Source organism: Pan troglodytes, chromosome 2 (assembly GCF_028858775.2).
Source record: "Pan troglodytes isolate AG18354 chromosome 2, NHGRI_mPanTro3-v2.0_pri, whole genome shotgun sequence".
Classification (NCBI taxonomy): domain Eukaryota; kingdom Metazoa; phylum Chordata; class Mammalia; order Primates; family Hominidae; genus Pan; species Pan troglodytes.
In genome coordinates this window covers 178964479-178987445 of record NC_086015.1, presented here as the reverse complement: position 1 = coordinate 178987445, position 22967 = coordinate 178964479, and the positions used below count along the sequence as shown (strand labels likewise).

General features: G+C 33.8%; 1 protein-coding gene across 8 annotated transcripts in view; it reads right to left on the bottom strand.

The window, feature by feature from the left end:
- Positions 1-6823: 6823 nt before the first annotated feature.
- NAALADL2 (N-acetylated alpha-linked acidic dipeptidase like 2) overlaps positions 6824-22967 on the bottom strand; it is a 1368615-nt gene continuing 1352471 nt past the window's right edge. For 5 of the 8 annotated variants that reach the window (XM_063807338.1, XM_063807336.1, XM_063807337.1 and 2 more), the window contains one exon: positions 8676-9468. In XM_063807338.1, coding sequence (XP_063663408.1) covers positions 9270-9468 — 199 coding nt within the window. In that variant the 3' untranslated portion in view covers positions 8676-9269. Of the gene's footprint in view, positions 9469-22967 lie in introns of all 8 variants that reach the window. The other 3 variants (XM_063807339.1, XM_001166648.7, XM_063807340.1) reach the window with 2 other exon arrangements.

Sequence of the window (22967 nt, the reverse complement as noted above, 5' to 3'; positions counted from 1 at the left end):
AGCTCCTGGGTTATCATAGATTTCTTCCTTTATGCTTCTCCAGCCCTAAGGTCAGTAGTGGTTTCCTGCAGTTACTGTCTCTGAAAAACAGCACTTTTATGTTTTCATTAGTCTGGACATTTAATAATTTCCTAATCATTTTCCTGTTTTAAAATCCCTTTTGCTTGAAATAGATATAATGACTAGTGTAATGCAGGGAAGAAAAGATGGTGGCATTGAGTAGGATGGCAGCAGTGCCGATGGAGAAATGTACAGAGTTGAGCTGTATTTTGTGGCAAGCCAATATGGCGATGGATTGGATGTAAGAAGAGAGGTAAAGAAAAGAATCACAGATGATTTTTATTTCTTGATTTGAGAATCTGGTGTATTTACTGAGATAGAGAAGAATTGAAGAGAAAAAAGTAGATAATAAATGTAACTGCATTGAAATCACATCTATGAGCATTTAGAATGTCAGAAAATGCCTTATGGAAGCAGCCTTCCTAAGATTAGCATAGTTAAAGAAAAAGACAAGAAAAAGACCATGCTTATAAAATTTTAAAAGCCAGATTAGATTAGTGGCTGTAAGTGTGGGCTCCAGAATCAGACCACTTTATAAGGATTTTATGTTACTTTGAGAGTTGTATTTTTAATTCACAAATATAATAAGAATTACATAAACACACATGTGCCTACCACCCAAATTGACAAGGGAGGGTGAAAAGAAATAAGAATAATAATCTAATCTACCACCTACTGTTTTATCATATTTGCTTCAATTCCTTTTTATGTATAAAAGAAATAAAGCATTACAGTTAAAGCTGTCCTCTGTATCCTGTCCTTAGCACTTGTTTCCCTCCTACTATCATGAATTAAACAAGGTGTTCATTTTTTTCAGTCTGGATTTTAATATTTTGAATATATATATATATATACATATCCATGAGTAATACATAACTTTATATGTTGTTTTAATATTACCTCCTCTGTGTGTGTCTATATACACACAAGATATATATATACACATATATATATTCCTGCAGATTTTTAAAAGTTTTTTATAGCCATGTAGTTGTGTGTATATAGTAGTATAATAACTGTCACAAGTTGTTAATTGCCCTAACCATTAGTTTTATCATCAATCAAATGGGACAAAATGATATAACACCTATCTCATAGGCTTTTTTTAAATATTAAAAGATTTCATCCAAGCGATGCTTGGCAACCAGAGTCTGTCACAGTGCTATGCCCGTACCAAATGCAGGCTACTGTATAGCAGAGATGTTAGAGAAAGAGCACTGTTCTTTAGAGAGTCTTAAGGAAGGTCCAGTGGGACTGGCATGTGGCCTGAACATATGGCACCTTTAAACCGTCTCTGCTCTGCCAATATGTTTGCAATAAACTGTACTATCTATGGATATTGCTACTAGTTAAACTGAAGTGTTGTATCCTATTTGACTGTAAAGCTCCAAAAGTAAAATTGTGCTAATCTGTGCTAATCATCTTTGTATCACTAGTGCCTAATACAGTGCCTGGACTAGAAGAGTCTTTTAGCAAATATTTCCTGAATGAATAAATGAATGAAATCTATTACACTCACCATGCAAACAGAAAATTCTTTTCTATGTGAAAAATAACTGAGAGCATTTTTTAGAGCAAATTTGAGAAAACAAAACTGTTTAACATTGCAGTTGATACAGGTACTGTTACTTGATGGAACTTGTCACAAACTGCAAATCTAACTAAATGTTCAAGAAAAGAATGGAAGGCAAGGACAAAAACAGATGATAAAATATTATAGAATTTTCCCTAAACAAGTGAACACCTGTTTGGCTGTCATATATATTATGTAAAAATAATTCATTAATAAAATAGAGTAATAACTAATTCATGCGCACACATAAAATACTGTATATTTTGTCATAAAAACACAGTATAGCAATGCTCTTACCTGTATTTAATAATTTCAAAATGGGTGTTTTAAACATTAACATTTCACTGTACAAACTCATGAAATTTATGACTCAGAACATGTTTGTTTAATGGTGCCTTCATTTCCTAGTACTATGTTTTCAATAATGTGCAAATATTTAAACAACTTAAATATAAAATATTCACTTATATTTTTAATGGATGTGGTATCTCAATCCATTTGTGTCACTCCAGATCACAACATAATTTCTTAAGTAAGATGCATATTGAGTCATGTAAGTAACACATAAAAAGTTATAAAATAAATTGTGATCACACTTGGGCTAAATATAGAATGCACTAAATATCTGATGGGCACCCACACATTATAGAAATTAGACATTCAACCCTATATAGTAATTTAAAAACTACAGACAAATGCCTCTAAATCAATATCATTAAAAATCAGTTAACAACAACGACAATGACAATGAAATCTCTGTACAATGAAAAGATTTCTGAATCCAGATGATAAATCATTTTGAACAAGGCTAAACACCACAACAGTTCAACATAATTTAGTAATTGGGACACCTCTTGAGAGATATTTGTTTTTAATCAAAGCAAATTTATTTGGAAAAATTTTCCTCCAAATTTTACCCTGGGTTAATTTATAAATTTTCTCCTGCTCATCCCTATTCTTCATTTTAAGGCTGTGTTTTAAATGTTATACCACTGAGATTTTACTTCTAAAATCTTACATATCTAAATGCTGCTACATTGAATACATGATTAAAGTATTACATGCATGTGTCCCATATTAACATTCCAAACACATATAAAACTACTATCAACAGCATGTGACTTTCTTTTCCTTTTTTTGAGATAGGTTCTGTTACACAGGCTGGACTACAGTGGCATGATTTTAGCTCACTGCAGCTTCAAACTGTTGGGCCCAAATGATTCTTCCGCCTCAGCCTCCCTAGTAGCTGGACTACACAGGTGCACACCAACATGCCTAGCTACTTTTTCTTTTCTTTCTTTCTTTCTTTTTTTTTTTTTTTTTTAGAGAGACAGGGTCTCACTTTGTTGCCCAGGCTATTTTCTGGATGTCTATTAAAAAAAAATTAGTCCTGCACAGTGTTCTAGAAAGGGTTTTTCTTTTCAGAATATCCATATTCTCCAAGTAGCAAGTTAGAATATAAGGAATATTTGCCATTAAACCTTTCTGTTAGAAATGTAAACATGAAATTGCCTAATAGAGACCTATCTCAGATGCTAAATAGAATTATTTATAACACCTTTGGAATATAATTACGTGAGCTACACTTAACCATCTGGCATTTTGCTTCCTGCGGACAATTTGCAATAGCATAGAAAAATATTTTGTTCGTGTATTTCTTATCAAACAGATATGCTAAAGTTCTGTTTAGAGAGTAATAGCATTTTATTCTAACTTTTAAAATAAGGTAGTCCATTTGCAGCAGCTTGATATAGAAGTAAACAAAAATTTTTAATATTAATAAAACACTAGCACATACACTGAAAGCATCTAAGAAATTCAAAATATAAAACATATACCAAGTAATGACCATATGAGTGGTAACATATTGAATAAAGGCCCTTTGAAGAAGTTGGAGAGTTATGATTACTGAGCAGGCTAGATAATTAAATAATTACACATTTTGATTGAAAAATATATGTAGTTCATTAAAATAGGGACTCTAACTCCACTTCTCTAGCTAAGCTTCTATTCAGATGCCAAGTTTGTACTTTAATTAGAACAAAAGACCGACATTAACTTCAATGCAACATAATAATTCATAATAATGATTGTATATTAATCTCTTGAGCTTGCAGGAATATAGCACATGACATATGGCATGATACAGGCACCTGTGTGATCCTTTGGGGACTTAGGTGGTGCATATTAATTAGCCCCTGGAAAATAAAATCTGTTTCCTTCTGAGAAAAGCTACCTCAGTGCTTATTGGCTTAAGCCATCAAAGAAATTAGATGAAATACTGTTAGGCTGGGTCTGCACTCATTAAAGCTTTGTCTAGATGTAAGCACTGAATCAACTGCCTCTGAGTTAAGTCTTGACTGAATGGTGCATAAGAAATCAGAGTAATCATGCATTTCTTTGGCCTTGATGATTGGATTTTGGCATTAAAAAATCCATCAAAATTACCATTTTGGTTACAGAAAATTATGTAATTGTATAATTCAAACAAAATAATGTAACCAGAAACACTAAAATTTGAAGCCACTTCATTTTCCTAAATGCTGCTTGAAACTGCCTCAATTTAACCCTTTTATTTGTAAATTCAGATTCAACCTGAATATGAGATTATAAATGTCTTAAGAAATATGTCATCTTGCAATAATCAGGGTAACAAGATTCTTGACGGTCCCAGGTCTGCTAAAGGCACTTCAGTGTGTATATCTTTGTCAGACAATGGAACGATATTATGAAACTAAAACTCTGGCTGATTAACAGATCATTTAAATTGAGACTGATAGATCTTCAAATTACTTCTCAGGGGGAAAAAGTTACAATGCTAGAGTGTACCTAGAAAACAGAAACTTGAGTAGACATGGTAATGACCAGAAAAGGCTATCTTTATACATTTCTTTTGCTATGCTTCAAATTCATGTCACCTAAAAGTTGTGAAGTGCACAAAACAAATCTACTTAACTGAAAAGTATTTTCAATGAATGGGATGTTTAGAACTCTGTGAGGGTTTTTAAGGTCTTTTCGAATAGCAAATTCTAATGAGGCTTTTTTAAGTTGACAATTTAAACTCATACAAGAAATAAAAACTCACCAGTGTGGCTGGGCAGAATATATATATTTTCTTAAATATTGTTTGTTTGTTTTTTCCCTGCACTGTATCCATGGTCCCATGATGAAACTGTTATATTGCTGATATATTTATTGGAATATGTGGGCCAACTTCCTTTCCACTCAACATATGGATTGGTAGTTTAAAATAATTCCTTTCTATTAAGCAAATGTGTGGCTAAGGCACATTTAAATAGCCCATTAAACCAATGAGATGACAATGTGTTACCCTCAGAGAAAGCTTAATTTTTGGAGTAATCAATTACACATATCACAGAATGTCTCATGAGAACATTTTTGGCTAGGTCTACCAATTTATCGTACAAATAATTATAGATTTTCATTTGAGGCAAAGATGCTGATTCATCATTAGTAACATGGTCACAAATAATCATTTATTTTATTTTTGTTAACATCTGTCTTTCCTGTGGGGAAACTTACTATATGCTCTATGTTTATTTAATTTAAAAAGTCAATTGGTTATTCTGAATTTTTAAAAATAACATAAAACTGTTGTTCTAAATCACAGCACCTGCTTTTCTTTTTTTAGTGAAATTATATAAGCATTTAGAGAATGAAAGTGTAAGACTTGTGGTTTCTGGTCTCTTTTTACTTTTGTAAGCCTATTTGTCATGATATTCCACAGTGGCGCACTTGCCTTTTAATGCTCTTATAGATATCTTCAAACTTGCCTACATATACATGCCATTGTTGGAGTGGGCTACCATCATCAGGAATGATGTCATTTGTTTCTTCAAACTCCTTTATTATACCAAAAAAGTGACAGACTCCACAGTCTGATCAGTTTTGGAGAAATATGTTAACATTTTCAATTATCTCACTTTCTAGAATCAAAATAGTGTGATTTTTTTTTTTTCGGCACTCAGTGTAAAGAACAAAGAACTGAATACAGTGGGCCCAGAAGAGAAATATGCCTTATCATTTTTATTAGCTTTGGAACTGTGGACAAGTCACTCAACCTAGTTTTCTCATTTTTAAATGGGTTGTTGTGGGAATTCAAAAAAAAAAAAAAAGATACATGGGAAAAATTCTAGAACACCAGTGCCTGGGATGTAGCAGGCACAAATATAAGCTGCAACTGAATTGTTTTCTTAGAGATAAAATGGGTCCACTTTTCTTTTCTCATAATTATTCCATTAATAACAAATCTTTACGTCTTTCTTGTTATTGTGACTCTTCAATTTATTTAGAAATGTCAATTAGTGTTTTCTTGGAAACTACGATTAATGTAGATTGGAAATTCTTAAACTTCAGTGTGTGTAACAGACATCCAGAAATCTTGCTGAAGATGTAGATTCCTAGCCCTGTCTTTCTAAATTTCACATTTTGAGAAACGGTGATTTAGATTGTTGACTTAACACTGGCCTAACTTGCCCTCTTACAGATATATTTTGCTCAATGTCCTTCTTCCTGACTTCTGGTGTTCTATAAGGATTCTCCCCACTTTCTCTCAAGCACCCAGTCTTTGTGTTCTTTGCCTGAATTCTCGGGGAGAGTTTTGTTTGTCAGGTACAGTCAGAGAATGAACTAGCCTTGAATTAAAAGCAGTGTTTCCAGCCCATGCAACATCTTACAGAATGGCTGGTTACATAGAATGCACTGGAAAAGATCATTTATAACCCTGTCTCCTCAGGGAGAAGAGCAAGATATACTGCATGAGAAAGCAGAGAAGCTTAAATTCCAGTGGTGCTTTTGTTACTAACTAAATATATGACTATGTCCAAGTTTCTTACTCCCTTTGGGTTTAGTTACTATATGTGGTGGGGGTAATTGATAATGCCTTCTCTGGCTGAAGGCAAGATCTCAGGGCTTAGACCAGAATCTTTCTTAGGCTTTCTTTTGATTCTGAGACTTATGCTTTTCCACAAAGGGCAGTATCTCATGTGTACCCTGCCTGAACATAAATTTCACTGTTACACCTTTACCACATTTTCTTCAGAGAATATTTATGATTCATTATTTCCTAGGCACAATTCTATGTATGAAAGATTGTGAGAAGTACCAGGCATATAGACGACTCAGCAACAACTTAAACCTACTACCAATTCACATTAACAACACTTGCTATTAATTTGCTCAGGATTTTATTTATTTGAATCTATTGGGGGTGGGGAGGGGAGTGAAATGATATACACTTGGAGGCACGCTCAGGTAATCACACTATAGAAATAATGCTGCTAGTTAAGAGGTTTGTTGCAAAGATGTAAAGCAGCATGTACAGAATTTGTTGGACGTCTGCTTTAGGTATAATTTAATATCTCCACGTATCTTTTAATAGACTAATAAAAAACCATAGTTAACTACAGTTTTCAAATAGCAAATAACATATAATTTAGAGGTGAGGAATACAGAAGAAGGTTTTTATCTATACAGTGTGACTTACCTAGGTACGCAATCTTTAAACAAAATGAAGAAGAAACATGTTTTCTGTTCTCAGTGCTATTGTAGGTTATGGGAATAAATTCATTTAGAAATTTGTTCTAAAATAATGAACTACCAAACTGATAATAGCTTGCCTTTATTTGTTTTAGTTTCATCTGTAAGTGAATAACTGGAATGAACACATCAACCTTTGGTTAAATATAAGGCTTTCTGGCTTTTGGGCTCACATGCACCTGCTTGTGTATTCTCACCTCTTCTCTGATGATCTCTGAAGAGGAAGAAAGAGCATGAATGCCTAGGTATGCACAAGCCTATTTATTTCTAGACCTTTCCTATACACACTCTTCAACATGGCAAATGTTTGCAAACAAATACATTGGTTAAAAAAATAATATTGTAAGGTAGTTTCATTTTTCATCTAAAAATATGTGCACACAGGCAATTTCGATGAAAATGGATTTCTGCTTGAATTATCTAGCTAATTGCCTCTATTCCCTGCTTCGCCTTGAGCATATAAAAATTATTTGGGGTAGACAGTGTTGAACCTTATAAATCAATTTTATAAATCAATTAATCAGTATTGATTAATTATTTCCCCTCAACTTTAGTTTGCCTTTAAACTAAGACTAGGTTTACTCATCCATAAAAAGTGAAAATTGAAACATACACAGACTGTCTGCAATGTCGCTCTGGTGGTGTATCATGGGGAGATATGTTTGAATTAGGTAGAGAAAATTTATATGAAATACTCTGAGGCTGTGTTTCCTAAGGGGAATTGCTTTATCCAGTATAGGAAAACCATTTTTCACATAAATTTCTAAAGATAAATTAGAACTTTAACCTGATACCTAATAGGTAGAATTTTAGGGTTTGGGGGAATAATAATAGTTGCTAGAGCTATTCAATGGCAATGTCAATATAAAAAGCTTAGTTTTCCACATGAGAGAAGAATTGAAGTGTAGACGAGACACTCTCTTACAGTAACACTGCAGAAACTTAGAAGCATGAATATTTTCTAGATTTCCATCTTAGTCACAATTAAGGATAAAGAAGAAAAAATATGAAAAGTTTCTTCATAATATTAAGGGGCTTTTATTGATAAAACAACTATTTCTTTCATAGTAAGTAAGTTCTTTTTGTCAGAGGCAGAAATAGAAATTTGATTCTTTAGAAGACATTTTGGGTTTCAAAGAGAAACTCTGCTACTTTACTGTTGAAAATATATAGTACTCTGTGAAAGCTGCCTTACAGCAAGGAGTTTCAGAAAAGATACAAGAAAGAAAACCAATGTGAGATGCTTTCATTTTAGAGTCCCTGTTTCAGTGTTTCCAACAGAAACAAGAGAAAAAGTAATAAGAAATATTTTTTTCTCCCTCTTAAGACATACATCACTCCTGAAATTCTTAGAAAATCAACTGAGGCAAATTAGGGGTTTCAAAGCTAGTCACCTTGTAAGTTGTTAGGAAAAAATTTGCATTTAAATTGCTCTGTGTAGCTCCCTTGAGATTTTTCCCTGGAATGCTTATGGCTCTTTTTTCATTAATACTTTAAAAAATACAATTTCATAACCAGTGTATTACTACATCTAGTTGTGTTAAGAAGAGAAACTTCATTTCATAAAATAGAAACATTCAAAGTGGTTTAGGTCAACCAATCACTCAGTCAGAATACTTGAATTCTTCATATTGAACACTTAATAGTGAAGTTAATCTGAACCATATCAACTCTCCATTTCTTTTACAGAAACTAAGTTATTAATAGCTCTATCAGAGAGAATAAACTGTGTTCCTATATGCCCTGCCCATAGGAACAAAGATAGTCCAGAACTTCTTGGAAATTTTTCCTCAAAATAGTACATATTTATATATATCAGATTTCTTTTTAATAGGTAATTCTTAAGTCCTATTTCAATAACTTGCTTTACATATTCAGAAATGTAGATATAAGAAAAATATTAAATGTGCAAAATGTTCTTTCTATATTTACATTTAAAAAATACAATGTAATAATAGCTTTATACTTGTCGAAAAGCCATTGGGGAAAATAAGCCTTCAATGTCAGAAAATCTGGTTAAATTAGAGCTTTTGCTTGTGGAATTGTAAACAAACTTTTAAAAATGCTCAGAGTTTTCTCAATTCTTCCCATCCAAGACACTCTTGAACACATCAAGTCCTGCTTTGAAGTAAACCTGAGCTGAATTAATGCTGTTCAACACCTCTGACAGGGCTTCTTGAAGGGTCTCGTTTGATGCAAGGGGTTTGCAGTGTTCCCAAGCCTCTATAAGTATTGAAAACCGGCTTGTCTTTTCATCAAGGTGGTACAGGATGTTTCTGAAAAGAAATACAAAATGTATAAATGTTTCATGCACAATGCTATTTTTCTATCAAACATTGGAATGAATATTTCTAAGAGTCAGTGATGTTTTCAATAAATGAATAAATTATAAAAATATAATATCATGATTTTTCAACTCCTAATGAATTAACAAATTTAGACATTGATCACCAATAGTTTCCCATATTGATGAGAAAGAGAGAAATGATCAGAAATTATATGCCTCCTGATGGAAGTACACAACACTATGAAACAAAAAAAAGCAGTTTTGATAGAAAAAGAAAATTGTATCTGAATCTGATGATGCTTCTAGATTTAATTGCTTATAAATACAAGAAACAGAAAAAAATAAATTATACCACAATGTGTCACTAGCAAAATATAGATGTGGAAAACTTTATAAGACAAATGACCCAGTTTATTCAACAAATCAATTGCAATACAATATATAATGCAGGGGGAACCTATAGACCAGGGTTTCTCAATGTTGCCCTCTTACTATTCTGGCTAGATAATTCTCTATTGTCATGGCTGCCTTGTGTATTGTAGGATGTTTTGCAGTATCCCTGGCCTCCACACACTAGATATCAGTAGCACTCCTCCTTTAGTGTAAAAACCAAAAATGTTTCTAAATATTGACAAAATATCCATAACAGAGCAAAATTGTCCCCCCCCCAAAAAAATCAACCAATCACAAAGCATAGACCTTACTAGACATGTATTTAAACAGTTTAAAATATGAGAAGTAGTGCAAAACTGAACACTGATTATTGGGTGATATTAGGTAATTGCAAATATTTTAGATGTGATAATGGTATCATCAATGTTTTCTAAAAGTGCTCTTATCACTTTAGAAATATTAATACACACTGTAATATTTGCAAATGAAATGTTATTATGTCTGGAATTTGCTTCAAATATTTGGAGGGCAGATGAGAGAGTGGAGCTACAGACAGTATAGAGGCAACACAGTTGACCATTAGTTAATAATTGTTGAAACTGGGTAATATAATTCATTACACTGTTCTCTCTTCTTTTATATATGTTTGACATCTAGAATACCATCTTCTCACAAGTGTGGAATGCATAATAAGATAGTGCCCTGTAACTTAGTCAAATTGCTGAGAAGGAGAAATTTGATTTGGGAAAGTCTAAGACAGTCCCCTTTATACATTCATAGATACAAATAGATGCATTTTGTTAGAAAGCTATGAATTATTGCATCATTGTCTTATTTCCAACCCAAACTAGCTGAAATCTCGTGGTCTAATAAGGGAGGCAAACAGGTAAATAACTTAAATACATTTTTCTAATTGTTATAGTAGAGATGTAAGGTCTAGTTATAACAGATGATATATTGCTACTGGGAAAGGTCAAAAAGAGGTCTAAATGGAGAATATTTAAACCGCATCTTGAAAGATGAGGGGAGCTGCCAGTTACAAAACTTGAGGAAAGTAAAAAAGCTAAAAGAGATGAAGACAGGACAGCATCCTATGCAGAAGGAATGGCATAAGCAAAGACACAAAATTATAGAACAGCATGATATCCTTAGTGAAATCCATGTTAGCATTTTTGTAAGATCAGAGTATAGGGCCAGACTGGGCAATGATAGGAGCAGACATGGGTGAACAAGCCATAGTCATATCATACAGGGCCTGGTAAACCAAGGTAAAAAGATTAAGCTTGTTCCTATAAGCAATAGGAAACCAGCGAAAGGATGTAAGCAAGAAAGGTGATTATATTTCATTTTGGAATAATTATGTTGGTTGTAATATAGAGCCTGAAGAACAGAAGACCACTTAGTCCAGATGAAAGGTGACAAAGACTTAAATTACACAGTGATGACTGAGTTTGAAAAGATGGAATCAGGGCCACAGCACAAAATTTATTAATTTATACTTTTCTCTAGCACCAGCATCAACTTGATTGAGTTCTTGATCACCATTTCCTCTCAGCAATGCTTCACTGTCTCAGCCTTGCCAGCACTTTTCACCATATACTCTGTAGGGATTAATGGGGAGTGAAATCTACCTAATCCCCCAAGCCAGAACCCTGTAAGTCATTCGCTTTCCTTACATGTCCAATCGGCTTCTGATATTCATTTATCCATCTCTGTGTCTTATCTGTTGTGATATCCTAATCCCTATTTTCAAGAATATGTTATGATCTCATTGCTTTACACTTCAGAGTGAAGAACATGTTACTTCTGTATCAAGTCTAATTCAGTGCTGTGAGACTAGGAGGTCTTTAGTCATGGTGATTTAATTTAGTTAAATTTTTATCTGGCTTAGTTCAGTGCTGGGAACTCAGTAGACCCTCAATAATGTTGGTATAAGTTATATCAATTCAGCTTATTTTGGATTTTAAGCCGTAATTCACTGAAGAACAGTCGATTTTGTATCTTTGGAGAGAAATTTCTGTTGAAAATGAGTACATGATGAGGGGTGGTGGGAAAAGAGGATTCTTGAATAGAGAGATTATTTCAATGATTTTGTTCAAGACAGAAAAATTTAAATGGGAACTATCTCTAATAGTCCAATATCCTTTATCTTCATGCTTATGAGTAAACTTAGCATTGTATTAAGAAAATAGAGCAGTGCAAGAAAGATACTCTCAAAATTCTGAATATTCTTGAATTCAGGTTTATAGTTTGTATTAAGAAAAATATATTCCCTGAATATGGGAGGGAGAAAATTACCTCCCAGGTGGAGTAGCAAGAGGGTTGTGAGCAATGCTCTGGTATAAGGTCTTGTGGAGTGTAGAAGCTCTGTAGCCCAAGGAGCACGTAAAAGAGGGATAGAACTGCCTCTGGCACTGGGAACAACTCCACCTGCCTCATCACCAACACTGCTGGCTTGATCCACATTGTGGTCACCTGGCCTGGGAAATGCACAATCTATGCCCATACACACAACTGCTCCAGGCCTCTGTTACAGATGAGAAATGTGCAATCTGGGAATAAACTATATGTTCAATAAATATAAAATTGATTCATCATCCAGTACCAGGAAATGTTAGAGTCCCCCGTATACTCGGAAAATTTTGTCTCTACTTCCAGGCACAGAACATTCTTTAAAGCAGACATTTTCCCTTCGCTATTCTCCAAGTATTCTTAACATTAAAGGGATTTTCAAAGCAGACATTTTCCCTTTGCTATTCTCCAAGTATTCTTAACATTAAAGGGATTTTCAGAAGAAGCCATTCAACCATGTGAATGTAATCATGTAAGAGATTATTTATGTATGTACATAAATACATATGTATACATGTATTTTTATACAGAGAACTTTTGAAAATGTTTTGATGATATCTCAAAATGACTTAAATAGTGAGAATTAGTGAAATACTTATTGAAAGTTTCCCTAAATATTAGTTTTATTTCATAAAAATGAGAAACCAAATAATTTTAGAGAAACTTTGACTGAACTGTAGAATTGTTCAAAATGGAGATGAAACTGCCTGGAATATTTTTGTACTTGACAGAACCTATACAAAAGTTAGTTTTTTCAGGCTAACATAAGCTTTCTTGTCATTTAGGAAAAAGACTTGGCTTCTGGTGCCAGGATACATATCAAACATATTTACATTCATATCTACTATTCAAACAAACATAAATATAAATGGATATATATATGTATTCATATAGAAATGATGAAAAAGTCATTTAGTAATCAAGATATTTTAAAGAAAGATAAAAATGGATTAAAAATATTTTAATTATTCAGCTATGTAAAAAATACTGCTTTGTAGACAACCTATACTACTTTACTAAAAGAATAAACTACTATAATTAAAAAATTAATCATTTTTCATAATATTTACAGTTTTGAATTCTCTTCCTTCACTTTATGAGTTTCATGTTTAATTATGAATCATTAAATGGCAAACATATTTCCAGAATTTAAGAGAGAGTACAATCGATATTTTTAAAATTGTATCAAACATTTTATCTCCATACCTTGAGGACAAATTGTTTAGTATGCTGACAAACAAAAATATTATAATCATTATTATCAAAAACTATTCCTTAAATGAGTTGTAACATTGCAACTAGTATATTATGGGGGGCATGTTTAAAGATTCTTAGACTGTTATAATGACTTTTCCCCATCTGCAAAACCCAATGGCATGAAGTACATTTCTACATATACATTCTGTGCTTATTAAATGTTAACATCTTATCATTAAATTGAATATGGATATTTATTAATAAAATATGCTCATAAAAGTTACAGATTAATCCTGTGATGGCAATTCACATAAGCATGAACAGTAGCTAATATATTTTTGTAAAATGTGTCAATAACTACCATAAAATATCTGGAAGAGGTATAATGTAGAAGAATAAAAATACATCCTAAAAAAATGTTCAGGTCTAAAACACAAGAAATTAGAATGATTACTGTTTTAGAACTGAAAATCAATACATACATTTCCTAAAGGCCAATGCAATGGAATGGGGAGTATGCCAACACTTGCTTCTCCTAACTAGTAAGCAACATAGTAACATGCTTTTATAATGACTGTAAACAAGCCCTATGAGCAGAAATGGATCCTTTTTTAGTTTGTGAAATTCTGCAAGTAGCTAAACACATTTTCCATATGCTACATGATTCAAGTAGTAGGCTTGTGGCAAGCTATTATGGAAGATAAACACTCATATCCATTTCTACTCAAATTGGATACAAATCAGCATAAAGCTAAGATACTGAGATTCTGGTAGAATATAAGTGACTGAGATTTTTTCATCATCATTTAAAAAAACCTTCATTTTGGGTAGCTTCTGATGTTACTTAAGTTAGATGATCTTTATTATAATAGTAGAAATATGTTTTTTCACCCAGATAAATTGTATTACCTTAAAAACAAATCGGGGCTAATAAAAATATCTTCTTTAAATTTTCATGAGAAAGATCATTTCTCCTACTGATTTTCAGAATTAGCTCATCTTTTGCAGTTTTTTTTATGTGCTGAAAACCACTTAGCTTCCTACTTACATAAAATAAATTTCTGCATTTTGAATCGTTTATGAAAATATAGCATTATATTACTTTTAATACTTAAATGGAAGGCTAAAACAAAATCATGTTTTTACATTTTATCACATATGTTCTCATGTATTTCTTGGCTCTGAGAACTTTTACATATTCAATCATTAATCCTAAGTACTCCCAGAATCATCTCTTGACAGCAAAACCAGTATTATACCATTTTAATATGCAAATGCTTCTTGTTTGTGGATATTTCAATTAGATCAATACTCTTACAGAAGCTTCTAATTCAAAAGCTCTTTGAATTTCCATTTAATGTCACCAAAATTGAATTGGTCAAATAGAGTTAAAAGGTATTAACAACAAACACCATATCAGAGTGCCTAAGTGTGTCTCTCCTCCATTATAGACCCATTTTTCAGATTGGGAAAGACTAGGAACTGACCAATAGCCAGTCAAAAGGCACATGTCTGGCAGAAAAAATACAGTGGAAATAAAGTGAGAATATATTTTGAGAGTTTCCATGTTAAAAGTCTGTCCTTTACAACCACAAGGACTCATATTCCTTAGTGAATCATTCCTGCTCTTCAATACACCTGCTTTAGTCCAATTTAGAAAAGTTTCCCTGCAGGAAGAATAGATTGTGTTAGCATAGATCTAATTCAATAAATCACTATCTTATTTGCATACACAGAACATGTATCTTAGAATGGCATGTAGAGACATCAGACCTAATTAAAATATTATTTAATTGAAATCATTTTAGTAGTTATCATGTGTAAAATAACATTAATTCCACCCTCATGCCTATCTTCCCTCATCTGTAACAATTTGGATCTTATAAATGTAATTCATACAGTTATCCTGACCCACACACAACATAAAGAGACTACTAAAAGGAAAGTGTAATATATTATTGATGACACTAATGAAATTACAACACACATCACTCATTTTAATGAGCCTGTTTCAATGACACATCATGGTGACCAGGAAAGAATAGCGCCAAACTCAGAAACCTAATTAATAACTCCAGGCAGTATCAGTGAAGGAGATGAAATATCTTTACTCAACTGACAAATCTTTTCCTCTCAGCTAAAGCAAAAGAAAACAGAAAAAAAAAAAGCCATGAATTTTTAAACAAAGGCAACTAAAATCTTCATAAGTCATTTCCATGTGTTTGAATTAGAAAATTAATGATGGAAATAATGACTCTTTTTCAAATGTTCCTTCTTATATTCATAAATGGGCACAGGATGCCATCCATTGTAAGCCTGAATTAACATTCATTATACCCCATGTTGAGAAACTCCTAAATGAAATCACACTAAATAATAAGTCATGTCTTTCAAAACTGACTGGGTATACATGCTGAATGCAGAGAGAAAAGTTCAGCTAAATTTCATACAATTGTTGCTATTTCTTTTAGGGATTATACTAACTGTACTCCATAGTTAACAGTAGATTACTGTATTTATATCAACATTAGAGGAGATTATTTTACTTGGATACTACGTCCATGAGAATGCACAAAATGCATGGCTACACTATTTATACTACACATATCTTTTGAGCTAAATTTGAATTTGTTCTATACTAGCAAAAGCAGAATGAGAATTAAGACTTTGTTGATATTGTTAAGCCATAAACTCACTCTGCAGACAACTGAGGCACAAAGACACGTGTGGTAGATTGTTGAGGGAAATGGCTGCAATTATTTTCCTCTGTGTGTGCAGACTCCTTTAAAATAAGACTTGCCAGCTCATTCCATCAAGAGGCACAGACTACTTCTCTACCTCTTGAATTTGGTTTGGGCCTTGACCAACAGAATATAGCATATGTAGAAAGCCCATGTCTCAAAATCTCCTGTATGCTGCTTTCTCTCTCCTTCCCCTCCCCACAGTTTTGGCAAGCTACCATGCTGCTTCTCTGTCTCTCTCCCAACCCCCCACCCACCCTGCCTCTCCCCCACTCGCCCCCACTCTCTCTCCTTCTCCCTCCATCTCTGTCAAACCACCATGTTACCATAAGAACAATAAGGGGTTAGTTAGCCTGCTGGAAGAGGAAAGAACACAAGGATCTGGTCAGTAGAGGTTTTCCTTTACTAGCTAGCCCCAAGACAACTTCACAGCAGAGGCACTGGTTGCAGACATAAATACAGATAACAAGACCCAGCCCAGCCACAACCAGAAGAACCACCCAGCTAAGTAAAGCTTAAATGGCATATTGAAGAATAACAGAAAAAATAGTTATTTTTTTAAGCCATTAGATTTTGAGGTGATTTTCAATGAGGCAATAGATAATTTATAAAATTTGGTAGCATTTTTCTTCCCATGAGAATCTGTTCTTTTTTATTTATTTTATTTATTTTTTTATTTTTTGAGACAGAGTCTCGCTATGTTGCCCAGGCTGGAGTGCAGTGGCACAATCTCTGCTCACTGCAAGCTCCGCCTCCCAGGTTCACACCATTCTCCTGCCTCTGCCCCTTGAGTAGCTGGGACTACAGGCGCCCGCCACCACGCCCAGCTAATTTTTTTTGTGTGTGTATTTTTTAGTAGAGACGGGGTTTCACCGTATTAGCCAGAATGGTCTCAATATCCTGACCTCGTGATCCACTCACCTCGGTCTCCCAAAATGTTGGGATTACAGGCGTGAGCCATCGCGCCCATTGACAGAGTACAATATGGATTTGACAATTCTTAAATGACTAGCTAAATTCAGGAGATATCATTAGTAAATCATGCCAAACAGTCCTCATGATGTATGCATTACAAAGTTAGGATATCTGTACTGATTTATTAAAAGTTTAAAAATCTGTTCACAGAGTGACAGATGGAATTTTCACATAAAACAAAAACCAAAGTCAACCATTGTTATAGACTGAATGTTTGTGTTCCTGCTCCAAATGCACACACTGAGGCCTTAGCCCCTGCAAGTGGGATGATATTAGGAAGTGGAGCCTTGGGGGTAATTAAGTTTAGATACGGTCATGAGGGTAGAGCCCCCAGGATGGGATTAGTGCCTTTATATGAAGAGGAAGAGGTACCAGAGCTTCCTCGCTCTACCATGTGAGGATGCAGCAGGAAGGCAGCCACTGACAAGCCAGCCAGAGTACCCGCTCCAGAACCTGGCCAGGCTGGCACCCTGATCTTGAACTTCCCAGTCCTGAGAACTGTGAGAAATAAATGTCTGTTGTTTAAGCCACCCAGTCTATAGTATGTTGTCTCAGGCAGCCTGAGTTGACTATGAAAACCATCACAGCATAATTTTTTTAAACATGAATTATCATCTTGAAGAGATATGACCCAAGAAATAGATAAAAGTGTCTGTTTGCATTTATAATTAAAATATAAAATAGAGCAGAGGACTGTAGAGGGAGTAAACAACTGTGTTCTTTTGCAGTTACTGTCAAGAGTTCTCAGTCCATCTAACTATAACTACATTGCTTTTCAGGAGAAATTTCCTGGGTAAGAAGTTATCTTTTAGGATATTCAAGTAAGACTCCCATTCCACTGCACAGTGCTCGATAGTTTAACAATAAAGAAAACTTATATTTTTGTATTAAAAAACCTCCTACTAATTAATTCAAAAACAAGACTAAAATCAGATGAAGTTAACACAATCCTTAGTGCCTTTCAGAATTTGGAGAAGACAGTGATACAGTTGACTACTTTTTTTTTCACACTCATTTAATTGGTTTCTTGTTTTTATTTATATTTCATCGCGACCATTCTCTTTCATCTTATCTCTATGAACTCAAACTCAATATTTAGATAACTTTTCTCTCTTTACTTATTTGGAACTCATTATCTCTTAGTATTTCAGCTTCCACTCAGTAGGTAGAACCTGTCACCCTCCAAAGACAATTTTATTTGAATACCCTACAGGCTTTTAACAATTAATATAAAGATGCATTTCGTTTCATCTGCACTCCAGATATTTGCATTGTCCTTTATCCATTGTTCTTTAGTTACCTCCATTACCTCTGGCAAACAGTAATGGTCAGGTCACAAAACGAAACAAAATAGGTAATTCAGCTTTATTTTTTTCATTTATTTTCTGATTCTAATAATGAGAAGGATGTGGACTATGTGTTTTGAAGTTCACTCTAAAGCCAAAAGTTTGCCATTTAAGCTGCATCTATTTAAACAAAGTGAGTAATTCAGCCAGTATTGATGTTTTTCCGCTTATTCTACTGAACAGCCTTTATTAAACATCTAATATGAGTAAGTCACTGTGTTAGTTGCTTAGGGATAGAAACTAGAAGTTTACAGTCTAGGTTGGAAGCCAGACGTGATGAATAAATCAAAATATTATTTTGAACTTATTGTTTGTATAATACTTTAATAAATACTATATAGTATGAGGTGATTTAATTTTATGTTTTATAAAATTTTTCACTTTATTCTATATTTATATTAGATGGTTAGAAAATGCTGCTTTGGGCCAGGTGCAGTGGCTCACGCCTGTAATCCCAGCACTTCAGGAGGCCGAGGTCGGCAGATCACGGGGTCAGGAGATTGAGACCGTTCTGGCTAACCCGGTGTAACCCCGTCTCTACTAAACATACAAAAAAAAATTAGCCGGGTACGGTGGCGGGTGCCTGTAGTCCCAGCTACTCGGGAGGGTGAGGCAGGAGAATGGCGTGAACACGGGTGGCCGAGCTTGCAGTGAGCCAAGATCGTGCCCACTACACTCCAGCCTGGGCAACAGAGAGAGACTCCGTCTCAAAAAAAACAAAAAAAAAAAAAAAAGAAAATGCTGTTTTGTTATATATTTTTTTTTGCATCTTGCCTCTCTGTCATATACTGTTCATTGTCACGTAGTACAAAGTCTAAAAATATTCTATGCAGTGCTCACTGTGTGCTTTATTGTTTAGGAGAAAAGCTCCAGAGGTAGTTCCCCATGGTATGAATTTAACTTGGGTTATCTGATCTCAATTGTCATAATGTTGATTCAAGTAACACAGTCCTAATTAAACAAAAGGTAATTCTTTCACCAGATTATTTCAGAAATAGGTATGTGACCAAATGTTGGCACGTACATTTGAGAGGAAGTTTCCTGCAGGATTCTAAAAGCAGCAGTCCTTGGATTTCTGAAAGAACCAGCAAAAGCTAATCCACTTTTTCCTTTTGAAAAGTATGGGTTATGGATATGAAATCTATAAATGCCACATCTTCTTTTACCCCACCAGGAGGAAATCAGTCTTAAGATGAGCTTATACTACGGAAGGTAGAGCTGAGAGACTGAAAGAAACTTATTCCTTGATGACGTGATTGCAACACTGCATCGATCCAACCTAACATCTGCACTTCCTCTTGATTTTCAATTACGTCAGTTAAGCCAATGTGAGTACGGCTTTGTGTTCTTTTCAATCAAATATATCCAGATATACTATACTTATTGATTACTTACTATAGTTATGAAAAACACATAGACATTTTCTTTTACAATTATAGATATAGTTTTCTTTGACCTAAAGAATTTAGATAATTCATTTAGTTGACATCTGAAAATGATTGCCTTAGGGTCAAAAATGCATGGTTTCTCTTGAATAGTAAGTATTCAAGATGATTTGAACACTTCAAAATCAACAAAACATTGTAATGTTTGCTTAATTTTAGCTAGAATGAAAAGTAAGTACAAAGTGCAGCAATTGACCTATTGAATCTATGAATGTTGATCACAAAGCTTGAGGTATTTAATGAAAGAATGATTTAATGTTAATTACAAAAACTAGAAACATCACATTTCATATTTTTAAGAATTGTTACAGAAGTTAACACAATAAATATTAACTTTGAAAATGTGACAAAAATTAATGCTTTAAAGGAGCACTTTGGTACTTTTTCTTAGCTGAGTAAATTTCCTCACAGTTTATTGGTGTGTCACTATTTGCAACAACTTTTGCTGGCACAAGGAAATGAAAATGTTGTGGTTTTAATGTGTAAACAAATGGACACAAAAACAACATATTACACCATTTTTTAAAAAGTAAAATCATCTCATTTCGAAGTACCATTTATTTTTTTTTAAATGCAAGTACTAGACAGGCATTTTTAGTGATTATGTTAAAGTGAATTGTGAAAAGAATTTCCAAGTTGTGAGTAAATAGTGGAAATATCAGGGTTTTTTTTTTGCTTTGGGAACTCTAAAAGTAAATTCCACACTGTCAGCTGTGAATATTAGAGGGTTGAAGAGGGTCCTCAGGTACGCAACACAAAATAGGTGTGCATGTGGTTATACCCGTCAGAGATTAATCATGTACAATTTAAGAAAAAAATTAATTTATTGAAAAAATATACTGTATATATATTTTATATACAATATACTATATGTAACAGTTTACAGAAATGATAGAAGACATTGAGAATGAAGCAGTAACCAAGGGAAACAACTAGGTATAAGGATATTTCCAAGATCCCATTATAGAAATAGTCAGTTTAGGACATCAATGTTTGAGATACCCCCACTGCCACCATTGCATTGGGAACACTCCTCTGTCATGACAGTCTTGCTGCCTCTACTTCTGCTCTGCCACTGACAGAGTCTGTCCACAAGAGTGAATAATGTTGAACTGTCCCAATGTCCTGGTTTCTCTTCTTTCAGATGTAAAGTCCTGGGAGGGGTCATCCAATTAGCTAAGCTTAGGGCACATGCCTTTACCCTAGCTCAAATACAAATATCTGGACCCTGATTCACCTTCTGTGGGGAGACATATGCCCTGCTTCCAGCTAAGCTCGCAGGGGACTCACCCCATATAGAAAACAGGGTTTGATATCAGGCACTCAAAAATAAATTTTAAAAGAGCAATATCCACTACACTGGTAATAGAAAAGTGTATTTCCACAGGATTCTTTTAGAATTAGCCTCTAGTTTGCTGCCCCACTATATAGCACATTTTTCTCCTCATATTAAATATTAGCAAGTATTCTATAATGAACGTTCTAGGAATCATTATCAAATTTAATGTGCATGAGAATAACCTGCGGAACTTTTAAAGGTGCTTAAGAGATTCAGATGCAATGGATCTGAGATGCTTTATTTGAGTCTGTATTTTTTCCCAGCTCCCTAACGTAAACCTAATGCATGACACCCACATAAATTCAACAATTCCTCCAGTGAGTTTTACATATACAAAGATGTCTTGTTTTGTTCCCAAACTAGTTTCTTCTGGTTACATGTGTAATTATATACAAAATTACATGATTTAATTAGCATTATGTAAATAATGATAGTTTAAGTGTGAAAGAAAGAGTTATCTTTTTGAAAATGAACCTGAATGTTTTGGACAGACTTACACAGATTAATTGATGAAATTTGAAAGTGTTGTACAATTATATGTGGAGACATAACTGAAAAGATTATTAATAAGGGGAGGAAAGGAGTATAGTGACAAGGTAGAAAAAATCTGCATTGCAAGTGCCTATTTCTTGCTCCAAAGTGAGGAAACTGAAACTAGGAATCTTAGACGTTGCATCATATGTGTTGTTTAAACAAGAAAGTCAATCTAATCTAGAATTCCAATCCCCAGAACAATACTCAAAGAAAAGTTCTTTGTCTTATACCAAAAGATTGATAATGAGTGTTTCAGTTAAAATAAATAAAATGCTTTTTCAAGCATCTAAACATCTACTGGCTCTGCTTGTGTCACATAAAAGGATGTTTATTCTTCAGGCAGTATTTAGTCAAAGCTACTCCTAAAAACTGAGAAGGCAAATAGGTATCATCTTGAGTTCCAACTCTCATGAACTGGTGGTAGTGACTTGAAGTACTAGACGAACAATGCATCTGGGACCGTTTGGGGCCCCAAAAGAAAGAGATCTGTCATTACTCAGACTCCTGTTCACAGACTCTGCTTCACTGAAGATTATCTAGCCAATTTTATTGATAGTAATGCATAGGTTTGTTGAAGTAATCAATGCATATATAAACCAAGTTATCAAAATGAAGAGAAAAAGGTCATAGTTACTTGGTGTTGGTAATTAAGTTAGCCAATCCTAGTAAGTATTTTGAAATTTTGTATTCTAAGTCCTCTGCTTTTCCTGTTTATGAAATCTGAGATAACTAAATAATTGTTACATTTCCTTTCCTAGATGCTCTAGACTCTGTCGTCACTGTGTGTTTAAACAATTGCCCAATCCATTATTAATTTATTAAATTATACTTAGGGAAAACAAAATGCATTTGTATTTTTTATTAATAACTCTGAGTTTCATGGATGTTTAGCTGTTTTTGTAAGATGTGTGTCACTATCTGAAATACATACTAGTTTTTAAAGTAATTGACTTTATTCAGTGGGCTCAGTTCTATTAATCTATATCCACCTTTTTTCTTGAAACTTAATATTTAACATATGCAGAAAATAATTCATGCAGTTCTTAACTGTACCCTTTGGAACTGTGGCCCTAAATAGAGAAGAATAAAAGTAATGGGTTCTTTGCACTGGACATCTTGATACAAGTCACCTTGACATTTTGTTCCATGCTTAATGAATGTTCTGG